The 20,294-nt window shown below is 43.8% G+C and overlaps 1 protein-coding gene and 1 pseudogene across 1 annotated transcript in view; both read right to left on the bottom strand.

Moving 5' to 3' along the window:
• Positions 1-3,165: 3,165 nt before the first annotated feature.
• LOC124556705 lies at positions 3,166-3,283 on the bottom strand (annotated as a pseudogene).
• Positions 3,284-4,077: 794 nt separating this feature from the next.
• LOC124594143 (T-box transcription factor mls-1-like) overlaps positions 4,078-20,294 on the bottom strand; it is a 196,774-nt gene continuing 180,557 nt past the window's right edge. Inside the window, exon 6 of the mRNA XM_047132502.1 lies at positions 4,078-4,151. Coding sequence (XP_046988458.1) covers positions 4,078-4,151 — 74 coding nt within the window. The remainder of the gene's footprint in view (positions 4,152-20,294) is intronic.

A 20,294-nucleotide genomic window follows, 5' to 3' on the forward strand; every position in this document is an offset into this window, starting at 1 on the left:
ACCATTTTGATAGGTGGCATCTTCATGAAGGGTAGAGATTTCGAGCCGAGTTTCAGTCCTCCACAGACCCACCTGCAGCATCGAAACAGTAATTGGCAGGAACTCTTGAAATTCTATAGCACAATGGCAGTCAAACTGCGGCCCGCGAGCTGCATGTGGCCCGAATCAAAAGTTCTTCTCGCCCGCGGTTCTCGACCGTGAATTATAATAATATGCTTCTAGCAACTAACCTCAGAATCCAAAAACGTCAACTAACGTTAAGACCTTCTTAAGACTGTGTTTTTCTTGCTCAGTAACAGACAACAATAGTTACAGAGGCACTAATAACTGAAGATGTGCTTAATTTTAACCGATGTGGGTGAAATCGGTTGTGAACTAAGTCAAGTTCGCCGCTTACGTCAGGGACAGAGTGGTATGTAGCGCGGCCACTGCAGGTTTAATACGAGGGTTGGAACTTAAAATAGTGGCAACTATTTATTCACAATCGATACAAAAGAGTTACACGTTTGCACCTGTTACTGTCCTTCAAAGTAGTCACCAGCGTTATGTAGAACACGTTGCCAGCGATGTGGAAGGCGTAATATACCGTTAACAGAGCCTGTTCTGTTGATGGTGCGAATGGAGTGGTCTAAAGTTATGGTGATTCTCGTGCACGACTGTGATGGTGTTATCCTACCGCATCACGTTCCTCCACGGCACACCGTCAGTGCACAGTATTACTGTTCGTTTTTGGAGTGTCACCTGCGACCAGCTTTGCGAAAGAAGCGGCGACACTTTCTGCGCAACCAACCCATCATTTTGCAGGACAATGTGCGGGCGCATACAGCGCAAGCTGTGGCTGCTCTGTTCGGTCGATAGTACTTGGAAGTACTGTACGATCCACCATACTCCCCGACCTTAAGTCGCTGTAACTTTGATTTGATTCCGAAGATGAAGGAACCACTTAGTGGTATTCGCTTCAGAACTGTTCCAGAGATTGGACAGGCAGTAGACCGCTCCATTCGCACATCAACAGAACAGGCTCTGCTAACGGTATACTACGCCTTCCACATCGCTGGCGATGGGTTCTACATAAAGCTGGTGATTACTTTGAAGGACAGTAACAGGTGCAAACATGTAACTCTTTTGTATCGGTTGTGAATAAATAGTTGCCACTCTCTAAAGTTGCAGCCCTCGTAGAAGTGTCAACTCAGGAGCATGCGCAACTAGCACCGATCAGCTGCTATAACAGGAATGTCAAGGGGAAGTAACATGAATTCATGAATGCGCAATACAGAGATGGACATCCTCAAATGAGGTCATGTTTACAGCGGTACGAGGGGCCTTCAACAAGTAAGGCAACACTTTTTTTTTCTCGGTCAATTTCGGTTGAAAAAATGCGTAATTTGTTGTGGGACACGATGGGATATTCCCGCTTAAGCCCCTGTAGTTTCATGAAGTTCTATTAGTGACGGCGCTATACGTAGCTTTCAAAATAGCGTCTGCAACGGAGATAATTTTCGAATGTCTACGGAAACTTAGCAGTGAGCAAAAGCACGGCGAATCGTTGGTGGATGCGTCTGTCATCACCCCAGCGAATTTACACAAAGCTGTCCGATCTTCCGCGTGCCAGCTGTCCACACACATCTGTTACCCCTGAAATGTTATAACGTGCGGACACTCTCACTCGATGTGATCGGCGGATCGCAATCAAACACGTCGCTGCTCAGATGGACGTCTCTGCTGGTAGTGCTGACACATTCGTCCACTAGTTGGGGTACTCTTAGGTGTGTGCGCTCGGCTTCCTTGCCGACTAACTGAAGACCGTAAAGAGGAACGAAGGACTACCTGTGCGGTATCGTTTGCGTTTTACAAGACTGACTGTGATAATGTTTTGGCGAACATCGTCAGAGGCGATGAAACGTGAGTTCGTCACCTCGAACCGAAAACAAAACGGCAATAGACGAATTGGCGCCACACCACCTCTCCTCCGAAGAAAAAGTTCAACGACGCACCCTCAACCGGTAAAGTCATGGCGAAGGTCCTCTGAGACTCTGAAGGGGTTATTCTGTTTGGTTTCCTCCCTCATAGTGGAACGATCAACTCTGAAGTGTATTGTGCTACCCTTAGGAAAATGAGGAAACGACTTCAGCGTATTCGTCAGCACAAAAATGCAAATGAACTTCCGTTTCTCCATTACATCGCAAGGTCTCACTCAAGTCACCGCACTCGAGAGGAGCTCACAAAACTTTATTGGTCTATTCTTCCTCACACACTTTACAGCCCGGATCTCGCACCTTCCGACTTCTTTCTGTTCGCCCCAATGAAGGATGACTCAAATGGTTCAAATGGCTCTGAGCACTGTGGGACTTAACCTCTGAGGTCATCAGTCCCCTAGAAGTTAGAACTACGTCAACCTAACTAACCTAAGGAAATCACACACATCCATGCCCGAGGCAGGATTCGAACCTGCGACCGTAGCGGTCGCGCGGTTTTAGACTGTAGCGCCTAGAACCGCTCGGTCACCACGGCCGGCAATGAAAGATGCACTCCGCGGGAAGAAGTAAGTGGATGATGGGGACGTTACTGATGCAGCAAGATGTTGGCTCCGACTTCGACCTGTAGAGTTACCACCATGCGGACACACAGTGCCTACTAGTAAGGTATCGTAAGGCCGGCGAATTGAACGGAGATTATGTTGAAAAATAGGTGCTGTAGCCAAAAGAGTGGGGAATAATGTGGTGGTTGGGATCCTGATTAAAAGCGATCTGCTTTCAGAAAAAAAATGTGTTGCATTAGTTATTGAACGACCCTTGTAATATGGAATCAAATTATGGTTGTTGTAATACAATGCAATGAGTAAAAGAAAAATGACTTTCAAAACATTCAGTAAACGTTTATGATCGTGTCTCATATTGCAATTACTGTTATTAATCAATGTAACTTACTAATTTTTGTAGGTCACCAATTAATAGTAAGAACGGTAGCGGAACATATGGTGAAGTGGCTAGTAAGAGAAAAGTTGCCTTTTTTGCCCTGGACAGCGCTGCTGCTTGCTGACAGGTGGTCAGCCTAAACTAAAAATTCCTCCCGCGCAGGCCGTAGGCCAGTTTCCCAAACCGGAGCCGCTACTTCTCAGTCAAGTAGCTCCTCAGTTTGCCTCACAAGGGCTGAGTGCACCCCGCTTGCCAACAGCGCTCGGAAGACCAGATGGTCACCGATCCAAGAGCTAGCCCAGCCCGACAGCGCTTAACTTCGGCGATCTGACGGGAACCGGTGTTACCACTGTGGTAAGGACGTTGGCCTGGTGGTCAGCCTAGTTGTAATATAAACCACTATTGTTGTCAATGTCACTGAGAGAGGAAGCTTGTCCCCTTATGTTCTAGTGAAAACATTTTTGTTTTTGAGTCGTCTGATGTGAAAAAAGTCATTTATATTATTCTTGTTACATAGCTTGTATGGAGAGTAATAAGTTTTTACAACATCAGTGTTTAAACAAAGTATTTTGGCCTAAAAATGTAGTTCTCTGGTATATATTTCCGTTTGATAGTTTCTTCTCTGGATCACTATCGCCGACATGGCGTCCGATCGGAAAAAGTTGCTACACTGCTCGTCGAGATAAGTGGCCAACTTGTTCACCCCAAGGGCTCACAACATAATGTGGACTTGACTCTCCTTGCAACGGACTCAACGCGCAGTTACTTATCACGTGTTTCAGCTCATCCGATCGAGCTGTTTCAACGTTTAGATTTAGATCGAAAGTTACATGTACAGAAAATTCTGACTCAAGTGAATGGAAATGAAAGCATTGTGGCAGAAAAATTGCGACACTTCTGATATTGATGTAAATCGCTCCGTTAATCCTGAGTATTTAGTATCTATAAACTGCTTGTTATTCGACGGTCCACTTTAAATGCTTTCTTTATCACCACTCTTACTAGTATATTGCTTTATTCTTCAAATCGATTAGCATCGCTTCACTTACTTCTGTCAAAATGAAGAAATGTAATTTTTCACAGATGGAGTAGGAAATGGAGCAAAGTTAACGCCACCATACCTGTCTTCTGAACTGACTACATCAGACTGCTTCCAACTTTACTACTCTACTTTGAAAAATGATTTAATTGAAGCTTGCAAATGTCTTTTTTGAGCTGCTGGCTCCACTATAGTTCCTAAAAAGGGGAAATAAACAGGTGAAATGTTCAGCGTTGAAATGCTGTGGCATTGTAGAGCTAAAATAATCGTAAGTACTGTGTGTTAAATAGTCCAGTCAATGAAAGAAAATTAGGGGAAAAATGCGCGTAGCCGCAAATTGTTGTACCGTGCTAGTGGGAGTGTCATGAACAACATACTAAAAGTTCTGACCGTAGGGATGTGAGCGTGGAAAAGGGGGGAGGGGAGTAAAGTTAATTTTTCTTTTTAGTTTCTTAAATATATGTAGATATAACTGGCTGGATTCCATAAAAAGACATACATAAGATGATGAATGACTTTATTGACCACAAAGTATGCATGACGCATTTCGGAATTACTTCCATTTTCAGAAGGCCAAGTGCAAATGTAGCTCAAAGACAAGAACGTTACCTTGTTGTGTACGTAACATGACATGACAGGCTATGTTACGTGCACAACTGGAAACGCTCTTGTCCTTGTGCTACCTTTGCACTTGGATTTCTGAAGATGGAAATAGTTCCGAAACGCACCATGCATAACTTGTGATAAATAAAGTAATTTTTCACCTTCTTTACCACTTTTTATGCGACCTAGCCAGATTAACTAGAGATATACGCATATTTACTAGAATATACGCTAGCCTCCTACCTGACTTTATGTCAGACCTTTATTATCTTTCGGTATTTCTTAAATATCTCTAAAACCCCAGCATGTAGCGAAAACGTCCCCCCTCCTCGTATTAAATCAACCTACATTAAGTTTCCCACAAGAAAGGTTATGTTAATTTTTTCTCTAAGACTAATAGCCTCTACGTTGCAGGGGATGAGAAACTCACAGATCACTAAAAACTAAGAACAAATATTGTTTGTACAACATCTAAGTGCTTTAGAACCGTATTTGTGGAAAAACTGTGATCTGGTGGGTGTAACAGGATGGAAAGCCGGGAGTGAGGATTAGAAGCGTGAGAGAAAGTAGGTCGTCGAATTGTGGTCATGCACTTCCCCCCTTCATAGGTCTTCTAAACTGAGAGCGAGCAGGCTATTTCTCGTTCTCTATACAGCAGTACGTCACAAAGAGCAGGTCAGCTTATGAATCACCGGTGATGCAGCACGTGGGCGTGCGCAGGGTGTTTATGTTCCACAAAGTGCGTTTGACACTACACGGAGTACAGATATGAATTACTATCAGGACTAACGCAAGTAACGCATATAGACATAAACTACGCAAGTCTCTGCACACTGTTCTACAGTGCCAGAGGAAAACTGACTTTTAGTCATCCTGTACGTCAGCCGCAGCGTTCTTCCGCGAACGGCATCTCTCCCCCCACATCCCCCCCCCCCATCCGCCCACCCACATACACACACACACACACACACACACACACACACACACACCAGAGTGTTGCTCGCTTCTCAGTTTACAGATGGTCTTTCCCCCGCAGCATTACCTGCCCAGTTCAATTGTCTATCACACTGAAGAGCTTGCCCCAAGCGAACCATGCTGACAATATTATTTCGACAATGTCGATTTCACTGTCTCCAGTACCAATAGCTGGGATACTTGAATTATCAAATGCAGCATAAACCCCTGCTCTCCCAGTATCTGAGGAGGACCAAGCCTTAAACTGGCTCCCGCTGTATCAGAAGCAGGTCACCTAGGTGTTACGAAACTTCAGATATTTCAACACAAGTCAAGTAATGCGTTGTAGCAGATTACTGTTCTAAATTTAAACATGATCAGTTCTACTCCATCATACATATTGACAACCACCTAGCACGATATACTTTGGACGTGTAGTAAGTGGTTTCACTCAGTGTAGTCCACTCCACAAGTGCCAGTAATTCCTGAATGGAAGAGGTTTATACAGTCTGACAGTAACACAATTAATGGGGAAAGTATTGCAGCAGCTTCCGGGTCACTCATTAATTCACCACCAGGTGGCTCCAACGCAGATTCAAGGCTTTACATTATGCTGTCAATGGTAAGGCAGCAGCAAGATGCCACATTTAATAATACAATCCCCTTCCCACCAACACTAAATAGGTCACTATTTATGGGAATGTATTTTACATAAAAGCTCACTTAAGAACTGCAAATAAACTTACTTAATAACCTGGAAATAACTGAACTATAGGCCGGCCAGTGTGGTCGAGCGGTTCTAGGCGCTTCAGTCTGGAATCTCGTGACCGCTACGGTCGCAGGTTCGAATCCTGCCTCGGGCATGGATGTGTGTGATGTCCTTAGGTTAGTTAGGTTTAAGTAGTTCTAAGTTCTAGGGGACTGATGACCTTAGATGTTAAGTCCCATAGTGCTCAGAGCCATTTGAACCATTTTTGAACTGCACTATACAAACACGAGCTCGGTGAAGGTATTTTGTCTACTTACATAAGAGAACTGGACCGAAATGCTGGGGAGGTACAGTCTCTCTGTAAACTGAAAAGCGAGCAACGCTCGTTGTCGAGGAACTTACCCTTCCCAGAACACTGTGCAGAAATTTATATAAAAGCTGTCCATATGCTTTTTCCTGCTAGCCCTTAATTTTGCTGACCTACGAAACTGCACACCACAATCCAGCGACCTACCTTTCCTCACACTTCTAACCTCCAACACCACCTTTCCAGCTTCATTACACTCCCAGAGCAGGCTTTTCCTCTCCATACAGTTCTAATGCAGTTAGATATGGTACACACTGTTAATATTGCTTCTTAACCTACGTTATTTAACAGTGAACATTAATACTGTACCATCAAAACACATTTTTTAATAACTGTGATTTTCCCATCCCCTGCAACGTAGTCCTAGAGAGAAAAAATGAATAGAACCGTCTTTGTAGAAAATTTAATTACACATAATTTTTTACTGGTACACATTTTCGGTAGATGCAGCAGTTTTCGAGATATTCAAGAAAAACCAAAAAAAGTTACCATTGTACACTCTCACTCCCACACCCCGCAGGTATGTTGTTCATGACACTCCCCACTACCAATGTGCAAAAATATGGTACTACATGAATTTTTTTCTCTGTCGACATTTTTTGGTCTTTATTGACCTGGCTAATGAAAGTAGTCTAAGTCATGTGATTTTCTAGAATATGTTTTCTAATGGGTAACCTGAAAAGTGGGTAATCACACAAAATGAAATGCTCGATAGACCCACACAGTTACTTTGGTAATACTACAAAAGACTGACACATTAAAAATGGCTCATCACAGTAATTTTTATTCATTACAACAACAGACGCTGACTATTAACTTTGGAGGTATTTTTATGGCAGTCAGTAGATTATTTTTTTCATTGATTGATTAGCTGTATAGGGTAAACTGAACAGCGTGAGTGGCATGTAGTGAGTTATGTTTCTGTGACACTTTTATTTTGAAGTTTTTTGGTATTTAAATTAAAATGTGTGTTGCCATACTACTGTTCACACGTAACTTGCAGGTTCTTTTATTTAGGAACAACAAGTTTCCCTATCTAAGTGAAAGTTGCGGAAATGTAAGTTACAATGCGTTTTTTCTTTCACCTCATATAGCGGGGATCCAGGCTGTTAATCCACGTTATACGAAATGCTTGGATCAAGTAACCTTTCAGTTTCTTACTTTGATTGCTAGGGGCGTAACGTTACCTACGATACAGCTCGTCCAACGTTTCTTGAGTCAATGCCTCCTATACTGCTCGGAATTCCTCGACAGTGTTCGGAAGTTTTCGTGGCGTTTGCCACCGTGATTGCGAATATATACCAGCTAACACGAAGTGGTACTTCACTAGTCATTACGTGGTGAACAGCTTGACCTTGAGATAAGGCATTAAATCAATTTCGTTTTATGTTCATAGCGGCGAATTCATAGCTGCGATCTACTTTCAATAAACCTTGTTACTATTGCTTAATTTCCAACATACCAAGTGGTCAGTTCGTAGCGCGATCTGCAAATGTTGCGAGCAACGCGGGACTTCCCCCTCTTCCTCCCTCTCCCACAACATGTTCCCACAACATGTTCTTAACTTTTTGCTGTTTTTCATGTGAACATCATTTGAAATGTTTTAACTGACATTCCATTGTTAAGATGGCTCCATAGGCACGTACCGAAAGCCAATATAAAAAGCCTTTGCAATTTCACAGTCATTGTAAGCGTTCAACAGGCAAAATTTGATCTCATTTTCATTACAACTAGTAACTGCCATATTTTAGCGTGAGCTACTTTAAACTTAAAAAAAGGCAAAATCTTCGTGGCTCATGAGCGGGTTTGAAGCCCGTCGTCTCTCCCTCCTCCCAGTCGCAACCCTGAGTTCTGCTAAAAGTAAAGGAGAAGATCTGGATGACATGTCTTCAAAGCTTATTCGTGAAGAAGTACGTAGCGATCAGACATAAAGAACTCTGTAGGACACTTTGTTTTTTGAAAATTGGATAATTTTTTATGAGATTAGTATTTTTCCGAGTACTATTCGTGAAATTCTGCAGAACTATTCAAAATTTGTAGAGATATCTATAGAACTAGCATATCAAGAACTGTGAAAAAAATGTGTGTTTCTCCGAAAGTCGGTTACTAACTTAATATTACTCGCGTAACGCATGAAAAGAAGAGAGGGAAGAAACACTACGGTAAGAAGAGCTCCTGTAGTATAATGTGCAACACACTTGACAAAAATCGTTTAGGTATCGAAGATATAACAAGCGTTAACTTACATTCATGATAATGACGCGCTTCGTCACGGATACTTTCGCAATCACCTCCACAGAATAGAAGTTGGACACTCCCTAATTATTTCGTGAAACTCAGTACCAAAAGGTGATTAAAATTACACGTTCCAAGTATTTTCACATAAGTAGATTGGCGATCAGCAACTGTGAAAGAGAATAAGCAAACTTAAACATCAATTTCCTACTAGCATCACCGCTATTCTCGCAACTGAAGCTGTAGAAATTTGCGTAATCACACTGGACTTTTCGAGGCATTGTAGTCTGCACATACAACAGTGTAACTGTTCCAGAGCAGAGAGTCTATACGATACTATGAACTGTCAGGCGATAGTATCATACTTACATTTTTCTTAATCTTCGCCTTATATAAGATAGCATACAACTAGAAGATAATGGTCTCCCTATCCCTTCAGAAAAATTACTAAGGATACGGACAAGTAATTAATCACCTCTAGGAGACGTTACACTAATACCGTTTAACACCACCTCTAGCCTTGATAAAGGCCTAAGTTCGCCAAATAAGAGTCCACAACTTTCTTCAGGTGTGCCATATCGAGCTGAAGCCACTCATTGATGATTAGACCCCGTAGAGTTACCAAATTTCGGGGAACATTGAGTAGTAAGTTTCACCCAGTGTTCCAAATAATACCAGACATATTCTATGGAATTCAGACGGAGTGATGTAGCGAACCAGTCGAGATGCGATAGAATACCTGAGATTTCGTCAAAGCCGGGACGTGTGAGTCCAGCCCTGTTGTCAGCTTGGAATATGTTAGCGCTCACAACATACTCCTCATGAAGACGTAGAAGACAGGCCAATACTTGGCCACCGAGAACTTTTAAATGAGCATTCCAGTTCGTGTTCACGATAAGCTGAATGAGTGAGCCCGAGTCATGGAACGAAAAACTCCCACAAAATTTGGAAGAACCACCTCCGGCCTGAATTACACCTCCATATGCTGCCCATTGAGAACCTCACTTGATGTCTTACACCATTTGAAGTAGAGGTAAAATCTTGACCCGCCCGACCGCACTACACGATTTCAGTCACTGTCCAGCTTTAGTGATGTTTGGGTCAAAGCAGTTATTTGGCATTGTGAGAAAATGTCCGTTGCATTCAGTTCCCTTCACAGTGACAACGCGGAAACTGGTTGAGAAGGACTTGTATTCACTGACAGCAGATAGAGTTTGAAAGCGATTTCACAAGGGTTGGAACTTGACTCCTGTCTACGTCGATTACGATCTTTTTACGATTGCTATTCTTACACGCATGTGTTAAATGGCCGCGCGTGGTACACCGTTCCTTGTAGACAGTTAGCTTTAATACACCAGTAAATCGGACAGCTTCATTCAGTGTGTGATCATGGGCACTACCAAACACGATTGCTTCTCTCTGTTATTCTGTTACGTCCCCATGTACCTTTCAACTCTGACTCCGTACGAGTGACTGACACATACACATCTCTACACTGTCATGACTTCATTAGCGGTGGAGGGTCACATGACCACGTGGTACCCATTTTAAAACATCAAGTGCGCTAGAAAGCGACTAGTTGTACAGTTTTAATATTTTGTCTAGTAAGTTTATACTTTTACTGCTCTTTACCTATTTTTGCCTCAATCATCAAAATTAACTGGACTTGTCTTATTACCATTATGTACTAATGTGATCTGTTATCAGCTACTTTGTGATCTACATCAACGTACACAAATCTGTTTTAGTCATCATATGCACTATTTATGTAATATGGTGCTTCCTGTATGGTATGTACACAAAACGCGAACAGATATAAAAAGAAACCTTGAATACAACCCCACATAGAGACTATCATTAGGTATCGACAGTCATTTCTGGAGCTAGTGTTTCGCCATACGGGAACCTGTTATCGCGAAGAATGAAGAGATGTTGTTGTTACTGCAAATCGGACCAGGCTGCCCAGTAGTGAGACAAACTACCCTATATCTACCCATAAGCTCTGCAATAGAAATGTACAGTGTACCTTCATTCGTAGCCCAGTCACCAGCAAATAGTTCATGTTCGTCCTAGCTGATACTCTGGGTGCAGCACTGGATCTAATTTGTGCTGCGGTTGCGCGTGCGATCAGTGATAGCTCGTTAGGAGCGGCTGCACGAATCTGTACGTCGCTGCCATCCGGAATCAAGACGACGATCAGGTGCACCTTCCTCAGACCACAGGCGCCAACCCAGCTTACACTTCATGTCCAGTATCTTAGATACTCTTCGAAATGCCAAAATAGTTGCCTGCAAGTCAATGACAATATTTCACTGAAAATCAGTTAATGTTTACTAAGCCATTTGATCATCAAAACAACAAACCGCACTTTCAGCAAATCGGATACAATCGTTACGAGGTCAGCGTTTCCATCGTCAAGTGCCCTCCTATTTTTGCTCCTTATGCAACTGAATTAGATCATTTGTAAAGAAATCTGACAACGTTTAGGGACATTAAGATCGGCGACGCCCACATTCCCGCGGAATGTCTACGATCTGGTAGTGTTCGTCATCAACAGAGCATATATCGAAGCCTTACATGCCATCTTGATACGAGCAAGCATGAGGAGGCTGAAATAAACGGGAATAAATCGATATTAATTCATGGGTGGGAGGGACATACATCATACTGAACGACGCTGGTACTAATTAATGCATCAGCATAAAGTTGTGGGAGACTTTTTAAGGGCAAAAAAGGTAAAAAAGGTAAAAACAACCTCGTACAACTGGTGGTTGATTTTACAATGCGCGATACAATTAGCGAAAAGGCACACAAGTTTCCTGAAAAAGAGACTCAGTTCCGACGGCAGGCTGAAAACACCTTATTGTGTCACATTCTAGTTATTTCTTTTGTAATGTGCTGTCAATGCGAACAAGAGGTGACCGAGACGTGTAACCAATGGCACCCCATACCATCACGCCAGGTGGTACGCCAGTATGGCGATGACGAATACATGTTTCCAGTGTGCGTTCACCGCGATGTCGCCAAACGCAGATGCGACCATCAAGATGCTGTAGACAGAACCTGAATTCATCAGAAAAAGTGACGTTTTGCCATTCGTGCACCCAGGTTCGTCGTCGAGTCCACCATCGCAGGCGCTCCTGTCTGTGATGCAGCGTCAAGGGTAACCGCAGCCATGGTCTCCGAGCTGATAGTCCATGCTCGAACTGATCGTGCAGATGGTTGTTGTCTTGCGAACGTCCCCATCTGTTGACTTATGGACCGAGACGTGGCTGCACGACCCGTTACAGCTATGCGGATAAGATACCTGTCATCTCGACTGCTAGCGATAAGAGGCCTTTGTGATCCAACACGGCGTTCCGTATTACCTTCCTGAACCCACCGATTCCATATTCTGCTAACAGTCATTGGATCTCGACCAACGCGAACAGCAATGTCGCGATACGATAAAGCGCAATCGCGATAGGCTACAATCCGACCTTTATCAAAGTCGGACACGTGATGGTACGCATTTCTCCTCCTTACACGAGGCATCACAACGTTTCACCAGGCAACGCCGGTCAACTGCCTCATGTCAGCACGTTGCAGGTGTCGCCACCGGCCCCAACCTTGTGTGAATGCTCTGAAAAGCTTATCATTTGCATATCACAGTATCTTCTTCCTGTCGGTTAAATTTCGCGTCTGTAGCACGTCATCTTCGTGTTGTAGCAATTTTAATGGCCAGTAGTGTATATAACTTCTGTTATAGCTACATCAAAGTAGCTATTTAAAAAGCGTCCACAGAGTTATTATTTGGGTCACTGCCTTTACTGCTTACTATAATTGCGCGTCACGACTTTATGTGCGTTCAATTTTCGCTTAAATGTCATGAAATTTTGCTGGTGTACGCTTGAGGAGGCGACACAAAGCGTCGCAGCTCTTATTCGACGAAGCATAATTGATTGTCAAAGCAACAGGATCGTGGCTGTGCAACGCTCTTTAAGTTTAACAATGTGACAATACAATTATTACAACTAGTGCTTTATTTTTATATAGTATTACTGCAAAACATCTTTTGTAAATGGGTCAAAGTGTTTCTGTTTATGGTCACAAATGCAACCGCAGATCTTGTAGCTTAGCCTAGGATAGAGAAATGACGGCATGTTGCAGCAGCCAGATGTACGCTGGTAATATGAACAACATTGACGCAGATATTCTAAGGACAGTCCACTCTGAACTGGCCAATGGAACACTGGCACAGGCCGCACGATGGGTTCAACCAAGGGCGATGCAACTGCAGGTACACTGATGGCTTCAGAGGATGTCTTCTTGGTAGCTGGAACATATTATGCATTGATAGTATTACACTTTAGACGAAAGATATTTTTCAAACACATTTGCATAGAAACAGCTTCGACATAAATATTTGTCTTTATTGCGATTACAGGTAATGGGAACGAGTGCGCCAACTTCATGTTTACACCATTAATATATGCTTTTTAGTACTGATAAAATATTATTTACAATCTGAGGAAAACAGAACATGATACTGATTAAATCACTAACAAAGAATTTCACTACTAACCTTGTATTTCAAACATTACATTAAATTTTCTACAAAGAAGGTACTATTCATTTTTATCTATGACTAACAGTTTCCGTGTTGCAGGGGATGGGATTATCGCAGATTATTAAAAATGATATTTTAATGCTATGAAATTGATGTTTACTCTTAAATGAAGTGGGTTAAGAACAAATATCAAAAGTGTGTACCACATCTAAGTGCAGTAGAAAATTATTTTGGGATAAATTGTGTTCTGAGGGTGTAGGGAGTGGAAAGGTGGGGTTGGAAGTCTGAGGAAATGTAGGTCGCCAGTTTGTGGTCGTGCAGTTCCCTCCTTCGTAGGCTTGCAAATGTAGAGCGAGCAGGCAATTCCCCATTCTCTCTTCTACACTATGTCACAAAAATCAAGCTACAGGGTCCAGAATGAAATTTTCAATCTGCTGCGTAGTGTGCTCTGATATGAAACTACCTGGCAGATTACAACTATATGCCGGGCCGAGACTCGAACTCGGGACCTTTGCCTTTCGTAGGAAACTGCTGTACCAAATGAGCTACCCACGCACGACACACGACCTCTCCTCACAGCTTTATTTCCGCCAGCACCTCGTCTCCTACCTTCCAAACGCCCGCGAAAGGCAAAGGCTGAGTTCGAGTCTCGGTCCGGCACACAGTTTTTATCTGCCAGGGAGTTTCAAACTACAGAGTGTTTCACAAAGCTATACCAATCCTTCCAAGTTTGCCTTATGAACCACTGGGGACGCAGTGCGCAGACAATCCTGGGAGGGTGGGGGGCTATTTTTCACAAAGTGTGTTAGCACTACATTGAACACAGATATGAGCTGCTAATAATACTATCGCAAGAAACACATATGGACAGAATCTATACAATTCTCTGCTAGAGGGGACTTGATTCTTTGCCATCCTGTGCGGCAGCTGTTGTGTTCTTCCAGGAAACGCAACTTTCCCCATCTTGCGTGCTGCTCGTTTTTCAGTTCACAGACAGTCTATACCTCCCCAGAATTTCATTTCCATTTCTCTTACGTATGCGGACATAATAACTTTATAGGGTTCATGTTTATATAGTGGAGTTATTTTCAATTTATTAGGTGAGTACTTATTTGCATTTGTTAAATGAGGATGTGTTCGCTCACGATCAATTTGGATTGAGGAAATGTAAAGGCACCACAGAGGCAGTTCTGAAGTTGTGGTTGATAACCGGAGCAAGACTAAAGAAACATCAAGACACGTTCATAGTATTTGTCGACTTGGAAACAGCATTCGGCAGTGTCAGATGGTGTAGGTTTTCGATATTCTTAGAAAAGTAGGGGGAAGCTATAGGGAGAGACAGGTATGTTGTACAAAAGCCCAGAGCGAATAATAAGAGTGGAAGACCAAGAACGAATTGCTCAGATTAAAGAGGAAGTAAGACAAGGATGTAGTATTTTTCCCCTACTGTTCAATCTATACAAAGAAGAAGGAATGATGGAAGTAAAAGAAAGGTTCAAGAATGAAATTAAAATTCAAGGTGAAAGGACATCAGTAATGAGTTACACTGGTGACACTGCTGACCAGTTACACTGGTGATGAATTCTACTACCTAGGCAGCGAAATAACCCATGACGGACGGAGCAAACAGGACGTCAAAAACACACTAGCTCCGGCAAAAAGGGCGTTCCCGGCCAAGACAAGTCTACTAGTATCAAACATAGGACTTAATTGGAGTAGGAAATTTCTGAGAATGTACGTTTGGAGTACTGCATTGTATGGTAGTGAATCATGGACTGTGGGAAAACCGGAACAGAAGAGAAGCATTTGAGATGTGGTGCTACAGTCGAATGTTGGAAATTAGACGGACTGATAAAGTAAGGGATGAGAAGGTTCTGCGCATAATCAGAGAGGAAAGAAGTATGTGGGAATTACTGACAAGAAGAAGCGACAGCATGATAGAACATCTGTTAAGACATCAGGGAATGACTTCCGTGGTAGTAGAGTGAGTTGTAGAGTGTTAAAACTGTAGTGGAAGACAGAGATTGGAATATATCCATAAAATAATTGAGGATGTAGTTTGCAAGTGCTACTCTGAGTTGAAGAGATTGGAACAGGAAAGAAGTTCGCGGCGGGCCACATCAAACCAGACAGAAGACTGATGACTAAAAAAAAAGAAGTGGGATTTTATGTAAAATATATTTCTATAAACAATGGCTGGAAGTGCTTAATTTGTAAGTGTGATGTTGTCAGTGTGGTATGTTATGTTGGTGGGAAAGGAATTGGAATTGTAAACGTGGCATCTTGTTGCTGTCTGTCGTTTACAACATATTGTAAAGTCGTCTGGTAGTGAATTGATGGATTGCCAGAAAGTTACTTCACTTCTCTCTCTTGTAACTGTGTCACTAGCAGACTGCATAATTCTTTTCCAATTGTGGGTTTTCTGGCACTTGTAGGTGGGCTGCACTGAGCACGCATCCACAGTATATCTTGCAAGGTAAACGTCAGTATGTCTGATGGAACAAGGCAGTCACGTTTAAAACTAGAAAAGTAATCTCTGACTTGCGTTGAAATATATGACGTTTGATAATACCTACATGACCTACTTTTGTTAAGAGGGAACCAATTTAAGCATCTTCGACTCTTCAGACGTTGGGAATGTAGAGGCTGGGGTGATGTGTTTTATACCCTCAAGTTGCCAAAAGTATTGTAGCTACTGATCGTGGAGACAATGAAATCGAAATTGTTGAATATACACTCCTGGAAATTGAAATAAGAACACCGTGAATTCATTGTCCCAGGAAGGGGAAACTTTATTGACACATTCCTGGGGTCAGATACATCACATGATCACACTGACAGAACCACAGGCACATAGACACAGGCAACAGAGCATGCACAATGTCGGCACTAGTACAATGTATATCCACCTTTCGCAGCAATGCAGGCTGCTATTCTCCCATGGAGACGATCGTAGAGATGCTGGATGTAGTCCTGTGGAACGGCTTGCCATGCCATTTCCACCTGGCGCCTCAGTTGGACCAGCGTTCGTGCTGGACGTGCAGACCGCGTGAGACGACGCTTCATCCAGTCCCAAACATGCTCAATGGGGGACAGATCCGGAGATCTTGCTGGCCAGGGTAGTTGACTTACACCTTCTAGAGCACGTTGGGTGGCACGGGATACATGCGGACGTGCATTGTCCTGTTGGAACAGCAAGTTTCCTTGCCGGTCTAGGAATGGTAGAACGATGGGTTCGATGACGGTTTGGATGTACCGTGCACTATTCAGTGTCCCCTCGACGATCACCAGTGGTGTACGGCCAGTGTAGGAGATCGCTCCCCACACCATGATGCCGGGTGTTGGCCCTGTGTGCCTCGGTCGTATGCAGTCCTGATTGTGGCGCTCACCTGCACGGCGCCAAACACGCATACGACCATCATTGGCACCAAGGCAGAAGCGACTCTCATCGCTGAAGACGACACGTCTCCATTCGTCCCTCCATTCACGCCTGTCGCGACACCACTGGAGGCGGGCTGCACGATGTAGGGGCGTGAGCGGAAGACGGCCTAACGGTGTGCGGGACCGTAGCCCAGCTTCATGGAGACGGTTGCGAACGGTCCTCGCCGATACCCCAGGAGCAACAGTGTCCCTAATTTGCTGGGAAGTGGCGGTGCGGTCCCCTACGGCACTGCGTAGGATCCTACGGTCTTGGCGTGCATCCGTGCGTTGCTGCGGTCCGGTCCCAGGTCGACGGGCACGTGCACCTTCCGCCGACCACTGGCGACAACGTCGATGTACTGTGGAGACCTCACGCCCCACGTGTTGAGCAATTCGGCGGTACGTCCACCCGGCCTCCCGCATGCCCACTATACGCCCTCTCTCAAAGTCCGTCAACTGCACATACGGTTCACGTCCACGCTGTCGCGGCATGCTACTAGTGTTAAAGACTGCGATGGAGTTCCGTATGCCACGGCAAACTGGCTGACACTGACGGCGGCGGTGCACAAATGCTGCGCAACTAGCGCCATTCGACGGCCAACACCGCGGTTCCTGGTGTGTCCGCTGTGCCGTGCGTGTGATCATTGCTTGTACAGCCCTCTCGCAGTGTCCGGAGCAAGTATGGTGGGTCTGACACACCGGTGTCAATGTGTTCTTTTTTCCATTTCCAGGAGTGTATTTTCACAGCATTATGCGCCTGGCGCAGGCTCTTCAGTATGGCAGACAGATGACAGTTCCATCTGTTGAACTTTTTCATACGATAGCTCATTTAACAACTGAAAGTGGATACTCAGTAAACGGAAAATAGCTCCACTATCTAAATAAAAGCTCAGTGAAGTTATTTTGTCTACTGATCTGAGTGATACGGACATGAAATGCTGGGGAGGTATAGACTGTCCTCAGACTGAAAAACGAGTAACAGTTGCCGTGCAGGAAGCTGCCTTTCCCAGAAAAACAATACAAATGTCTCACAGAAAGGCAAAGAACCAGTTTTCTCTAGCATTATACAGGGTGTTACAAAAGGTACGGCCAAACTTTCAGGAAACAATCCTCACACACAAATAAAGAAAAGATGTTAGGTGGACATGTGTCCGGAAACGCTTAATTCCATGTTAGAGCTCATTTTAGTTTCGTCAGTATGAACTGTACTTCCTCGTTCACCGCCAGTTGGCCCAATTGAAGGAAGGTAATGTTGACTTCGATGCTTGTGTTGACAAGCGACTCATTGCTCTACAGTACTAGCATCAAGCACATCAGTACGTAGCATCAACAGGTTAGTGTTCATCACGAACGTGGTTTTGCAGGCAGTGCAATGTTTACAAATGCGGAGTTGGCAGATGCCCATTTGATGTATGGATTAGCACGGGGCAATAGCCGTGGCGCGGTACGTTTGTATCGAGACAGATTTCCAGAACGAAGGTGTCCCGACAGGAAGACGTTCGAAGCAATTGATCGGCGTCGTAGGGAGCACGAAACATTCCAGCCTATGACTCGCGACTGGGGAAGACCTAGAACGATGAGGACACCTGCAATGGACGAGACAATTCTTCGTGCAGTTGACGATAACCCTAATGTCAGCGTCAGAGAAGTTGCTGCTGAACAAGGTAACGTTGACCACGTCACTGTATGGAGAGTGCTACGGGAGAACCAGTTGTTTCCGTAGCATGTACAGCGTGTGCACGCACTATCAGCAGCTGATTGGCCTCCACAGGTACACTTCTGCGAATGGTTCATCCAACAATGTGTCATTCCTCATTTCAGTGCAAATGTTCTCTTTACGGATGAGGCTTCATTCCAACGTGATCAAATTGTAAATTTTCACAATCAACATGTGCGGGCTGATGAGAATCCGCACGCAGTTGTGCAATCACGTCATCAACACAGATTTTCTGTGAACGTTTGGGCAGGCATTGTTGGTAATGTCTTGATTGGGCACCATGTTCTTCCACCTACGCTCAATGGAGTACGTTATCATGATTTCGTACGGGATACTCTACCTGTGGTGCTAGAACATGTGCCTTTACAAGTACGACACAACATGTGGTTCATGCACGATGGAGCTCCTGCACATTTCAGTCAAAGTGTTCGTACGCTTCTCAACAACAGATTCGGCGACCGATGGATTGGTAGAGGCGGACCAATTCCATGGCCTCCACGCTCTCCTGACCTCAACCCTCTTGACTTTCATTTATGGGGGCATTTGAAAGCTCTTGTCTACGCAACCCCGGTACCAAATGTAGAGACTCTTCGTGCTCGTATTGTGGACGGCTGTGATACAATACGCCATTCTCCAGGGCTGCATCAGCGCATCAGGGATTCCATGCGACGGAGGGTGGATGCATGTATCCTCGCTAACGGAGGACGTTTTGAACATTTCCTGTAACAAAGTGTTTGAAGTCACGCTGGTACGTTCTGTTGCTGTGTGTTTCCATTCCATGATTAATGCGATTTGAAGAGAAGTAATAAAATGAGCTCTAAAATGGAAAGTAAGCGTTTCCGGACACATGTCCACATAACATATTTTCTTTCTTTGTGTGTGAGGAATGTTTCCTGAAAGTTTAGCCGTACCTTTTTGTAACACCCTGTATAACAGTGGTCAGGGATTTAAAAAGATTCTGTCCACATGCGTTTCTTGCGTTACTATTATTGGGACTTCATATCTATATTCCAAATAGTGTTAACGCACTTCGTGGAAAATAGACACCCCAGTATATACCTGCAGACTGCAACGCAAGTATTCCATAAGGCGAGCTGCAGAAGGGTCGGTATAACTTTGTGAAACACCCTGTAGTTGCTTCTTGTGACGTAGTGCGGTAGAGCAGATCGATAATTGCCTACTCGCTCTGAATTTTGCAGACCTATGAAGGAGGGATTTGCATGACCGCCCTCTGGAGACCTAACCTCCCTCACACTTATTACATCCACCCCCGCCTTTGCACCCTGTTACAACTCCAGAACTCAATTTATCTCTTAATACGTTTCTACTGACATAGATACGTTACAAACATTTAATATTTGTTCTCATTTAACAATATACATCAATTTATACCATAAAAACAATATTTTTTGGGGATCTGCAGTTTTTCCATCTCCTGCAACGCAGGAACTATTAGTCATAGAGAAAAATAAAATCTTTTCTGTTGGAAATTTCATTTATATACCATGACACCAATTTTTTCGAGTTCTGGGCTGGTGGCATGGATGTCAATGTGTCGGCTTACATTACAGAGATACCACAAAAATCTGACTGTAATGAACTCTAGAATGCCTTCGTTGGCGTACTGAATGAAAAATTTCAGCGTTTTCGAACGTGTAATGAACTCGAGAATGCCTTCGCTGGCATATTGAGGGATAAAATTCAGCGTTTTCGAACAAGTTGCACTCTAACCTACTATTCAATGATGGTGGCATGCTTTTTAAATGCTCTGTACTAGCTATCAGTC

The sequence above is a fragment of the Schistocerca americana genome, chromosome 1 (genome assembly GCF_021461395.2).
Source record: "Schistocerca americana isolate TAMUIC-IGC-003095 chromosome 1, iqSchAmer2.1, whole genome shotgun sequence".
NCBI lineage: Eukaryota > Metazoa > Arthropoda > Insecta > Orthoptera > Acrididae > Schistocerca > Schistocerca americana.